At 35.3% G+C, this 4382-nt stretch overlaps 1 protein-coding gene across 1 annotated transcript; it reads right to left on the bottom strand.

The window, feature by feature from the left end:
• Positions 1-3662: 3662 nt before the first annotated feature.
• LOC145685664 (uncharacterized) lies at positions 3663-4097 on the bottom strand. The gene has a single exon (XM_081758057.1). It carries the CDS (start codon positions 4095-4097, stop codon positions 3663-3665), a length of 435 nt encoding a protein of 144 aa, XP_081614183.1.
• Between the last annotated feature and the right edge of the window lie 285 nt (positions 4098-4382).

Raw genomic sequence — 4382 nt, 5'->3', positions numbered from 1 at the left:
GGTTAATAAAGTTTAGATTAAGACTGTTTTTCCAATATCTCTTTTAAATTTAGAGAAAATGAGCCTTAGGCCGGTGACACAGAATATGGGACTCTTAATGTATATCAAGCTTTCCTTACAATACTCCAACAAAGATTTGTGTAATGTACGTGGTTGTTTAGATTTGAGTTAATCATCCCTTTCAGCACCGACGTTATATAACACGAGGACCCACAGTTTAACGTGGGATTCGAACCGAATGAGATCGCACTGATATAGTAATATACATTTTTCCGATTTTTGTGGTGCAAATATTTGAAAGGAAATTGTCATATAGTTGTTTGTTATGTGTAAGTTTTGCATTTTTTTCTATTTTACTGATTCCTCTATAAAAGCATTAAAATACTGCTTTGTTGTCTTTGCAAAACCTTGCAGATATATTGTGTTGTGTCAATGTTCAGTATGTAAGCGGTTTAAATGTTTAACTCACCAAGACTAAAATTTTTAGTTACTTTGGTTTACAATCCCCCTTGATTTGTAAAACTAGTAGTTTCATATTTTGGAACAGATGACTCTGTATTAATCTCCATGTTTTTATACTCGATTACCTTCTTTTTTAGAGTATCGAATGCCATTTCAGTTTCAATTTCACGAATAATGACATAACAATTACTACACCTAGAGGTAGCTTTTCAAATCATGCGACTGCGTATGTTTCGTTTCTTCTATTTCAAAATCTAGTCATCCTAGTACAGAGTTAAATTAAAGAATATTTAGGCAGACAAACTAAAATTGTCATTTGACGTTCGTTGATTACAGAATGTATTTATTTGGTTGCCCTAAGTATGCGTACGCAAGGTCTTGTTATGAAAGATAAGTATTTCAAAGTTGGTTTATGCATACGTTAATAATTTGCATAAATAAATTTTGATTCCACCCCCCTATTAAAGAGTGCGAAATACGTTTATTTATTATTATTATATTCTGTTCCCACTTATGGGTAATTTCTGATGGAATCTTCTGCATAAAGTCTTGTCTTGTCCTCTTAAATCTTTCTCCCTGAAGTCATTCTGAATTCATATCCATCTATTTCCTTCTTTGTCTCCGTCATCCTTTTCTCTTCCACTTCATTGTCGTCACACTTTGGACCGCATAGTCATTTATACTTTTCATTCGATAGATCTGCTACTGCAATCTTCTTTCTTGGATCTTCTTAGGTATATCTATATCCTTGGTTGTTCCCTTCACTCTTTCATTCTTCGCTCTGTGTTTTCTTCTTATCCCACACATCCAGTCCAGCATTCTCACTTCGATAACATTCAATCTTTTTCTTGTGCTTTTCATAATGACCATTTTTCTACTTTGTACACCATTGTTTACCTAACTCCTGTTTCGTTAATAATCCTTTTTTCTTTAAAAGTAATTCTACGACCACATGGAATGACGCACTTTCTTCTAATCTGATTCCTCTTGCATTTTGTGTGTTATTTCCATTTTCAAACCACCATTCTTCGAACAGATGAGCCTAAATATTTAAAATTCTCATTGCATTCAATTGTTTTCCTTACCTCTCAATTTCCTTGTTTGGTTGCACTTGATAATTTTCATTTTCTTTCTATATTTTTTTTTAGGGTTGTAATTTCAGTCTTATGTCGAAATTTTGGTACAGAGAACGCCAATTTGTGACGCAAGGTCCGCAGTTTGTATATGTATATAACCAACGTTACTGATGTATCAAAATACATCTAAACACTGCGTTATGATATTTTTTTATTGTAGTACGTAACAGTTAAACATTTACACACTTTTAAAAATTGTACATACAGTCTTCGCGAGATGGATCCTTCGTTTTTTTATTTATTTTCGTTGCTATAACAACTAAACTCACATCGTCAAAACAGTATCATAACAAAATATATTCGCATAACAACGGAAAAGAAATTACTTTTATTTCTCTTTTCATATTCTTCTTCTTCTTCTTCATATTTTGTGCCTATTTTAAAAATACATTTTGACCAGAAATACAAATAAAGATGTTAAAGAAATACAAGAATCGTTGTAGACTCACTCCAATTTTGCTTTTCTTCCAACTTATTCATATTTGTATTGCATAGCGCAATATCATCGGATAATACCATACACCAGTTGGATTTATCCCTCACATTTTGAGATATAAAATCACAATAGAAGGTACGAGTTTATGGATGAACCTTCTCTAGTTCAACCCTAACAGGAATTGGATGTGTTTATTCCACACTACCGTTTACTTGGGTCGTAGCTCGTTCATACATATCTTGGAGTGTTTGTGTTCCACTCCTTTCTTCCTCATACATCTCTATATTTTCTGACGTGATACTCCGTCGTAGATCTTTACCAAATCAATAAAGAAAATATGGATTTTTTGTTTTTGTTTATGTTTTTCCAAGCTTGTCTCTTTTAAAATTGCTTTCGCTATACTCTTTCCGGGGATAAATCCAAACTGTTTTTCCCCTATTAATGTTTTCCACGTAAACCCGTTAAACAATTTTCTCCCAAATCTTCATTGTAAGTGATGTTAATTTGATCCCTTTGTACTTTGTGATCCCTGAGTATCTCACTTTTTCTTTGAAAATAGGTACAATAACATTATCATTCCATTGACAAGACATTTGTTTCCTGTTTATAGATTCTCTGCATCAGACTGCACGATATATATATCCCTACTGGCAAAAATCTGTTCCATGCTTCTAGTGGTATGCCATCTGGATTTTTCCCTTTCCTTGTTAGTATTCTGTTTAACGCTTTCACTACTTCTTGCCGGCATATTTTTAATGTTGCTGGAAGATTTGGGGTTCCATCTCTGAAACCTTTCCTCATATTATCTTCACTTAAAAGTACAAATTATTTGACGTCTTTGATCTGCTTAATATTAATAATATTCTTTATTGTCTTGTCTCCAGGTTTTCCTTATTTGTGTATCTCAATCATCCCACCTAGTGTTTCAAGCCCATGATATATCTTATCCCAGACTTCTCGTTTTGCTCTGGTCATTGTGTTCTTTGCTGCATTATTAGCAGCCTTAAATCTACATTTATCCTCTTCTGTTCCAGAACTATCTCACTTTTCTTTGCTTTCCGCGTTGCGTAAATAGTTTCTTGCATTACCTCGATTCACCATTAGGTCTATTTTCCAGCACGGGGCTCTGTCCTGAAGTTCTATCTAAAGTTTTGTCTGCTTCTATCGGTATGGGTTTATTGATTACGGCCCACCATTTCTCACACATTCTGTTCTTGCAGGTTTTCTCGTCCCATAACACTTTCTTTGAACAATCCTCTAAATATCTTCTATTTCAATCTAACCATCTACTTAGCGGTCTTCTATTGTATCTACTCGCGAACTTCCAGTCTACGCTAACTGTTCTATTCTATGAGATCACGATTTCAGCATTTATTATTTTGTAGAATTTAATTTCCTTGAGATATTATCTTCGGCAAAATATCTAATCGATTTGACTTCCTTCCCAGCAACCTTGTTGAGACAAAAGGTGTTCTTTCCTCTTCTGAAAATATGTATTCCAAATCGCCATGTTGAATGCCGGCGCAAAATCTATAATTTTCTTTCCTGTTTCCTCGTTTCATTCCCCCACACTACAGACGTACTGTATTCTCTTGATCTATTCCTTGATTCTACCCACATATGTCCATTCAAGTCACTACCCACAACGACTTAATTTTATCGGGATACTGTGATATGCGTGATGAAAATTCTCCAAGAATGATTTCTTCTCTTGTTCTTTGCAGATTGCTTGAGGAGAATATGTGAATACCGTATTTATCATTTCCTCTCCGTATGTTGACACTCGTCATTCTGTTGCTTCTTCCATTCACCATTCGAACACTATCTTTGAGCTCACTAGAAAGAACACTCCTCGCGTCGTCCCTTCCTCGTGGATTTGGTCCACTATAGAGCAACTTGTATCCGCCTTCTAGCTCTCTTGGCTTATCTCGTTTCCATCTTGTTTCTTGCATGCATAGGATCCCCAACTTTCTTCTTTCCATCAGATCTGCAACTTCTCTTCCTCGTGCATTCAAAATTTCGATATTAACTGTTCCCACTCTTACCCTCGCGTGGACTAGCATCTTTAACAGATAATTCGACTTGGTGGCTTTTTTCCATTCCTCACACCAGTCGGGCGAAGCTTCTGAACGTCGAAATAAAAGGTTTATTTAGGCGACCCAACAACATTTTCCGAGGCTTTATTTAGACAACATATCATGACGGTACTTGGAGTAGCTTCTACGATTCGGATTCCTTCCTGACGTCAAACCTTCTCACTTTCTTTTAAACGTGGGACTGGTACTAATTTGGGATAGATTCCTTCCTCAAAGTGGCTGAGTTGGAAATTAATTTGTTTATGCATTGGA

This window comes from Thermobia domestica, chromosome 5, assembly GCF_964235325.1.
Source record: "Thermobia domestica chromosome 5, izTheDome1.hap1.1, whole genome shotgun sequence".
In the NCBI taxonomy this organism is placed as follows: Eukaryota; Metazoa; Arthropoda; class Insecta; order Zygentoma; family Lepismatidae; genus Thermobia; species Thermobia domestica.
The sequence above is the reverse complement of the archived record's forward strand: the minus strand, read 5'-3'. Positions and strand labels throughout refer to the sequence as shown.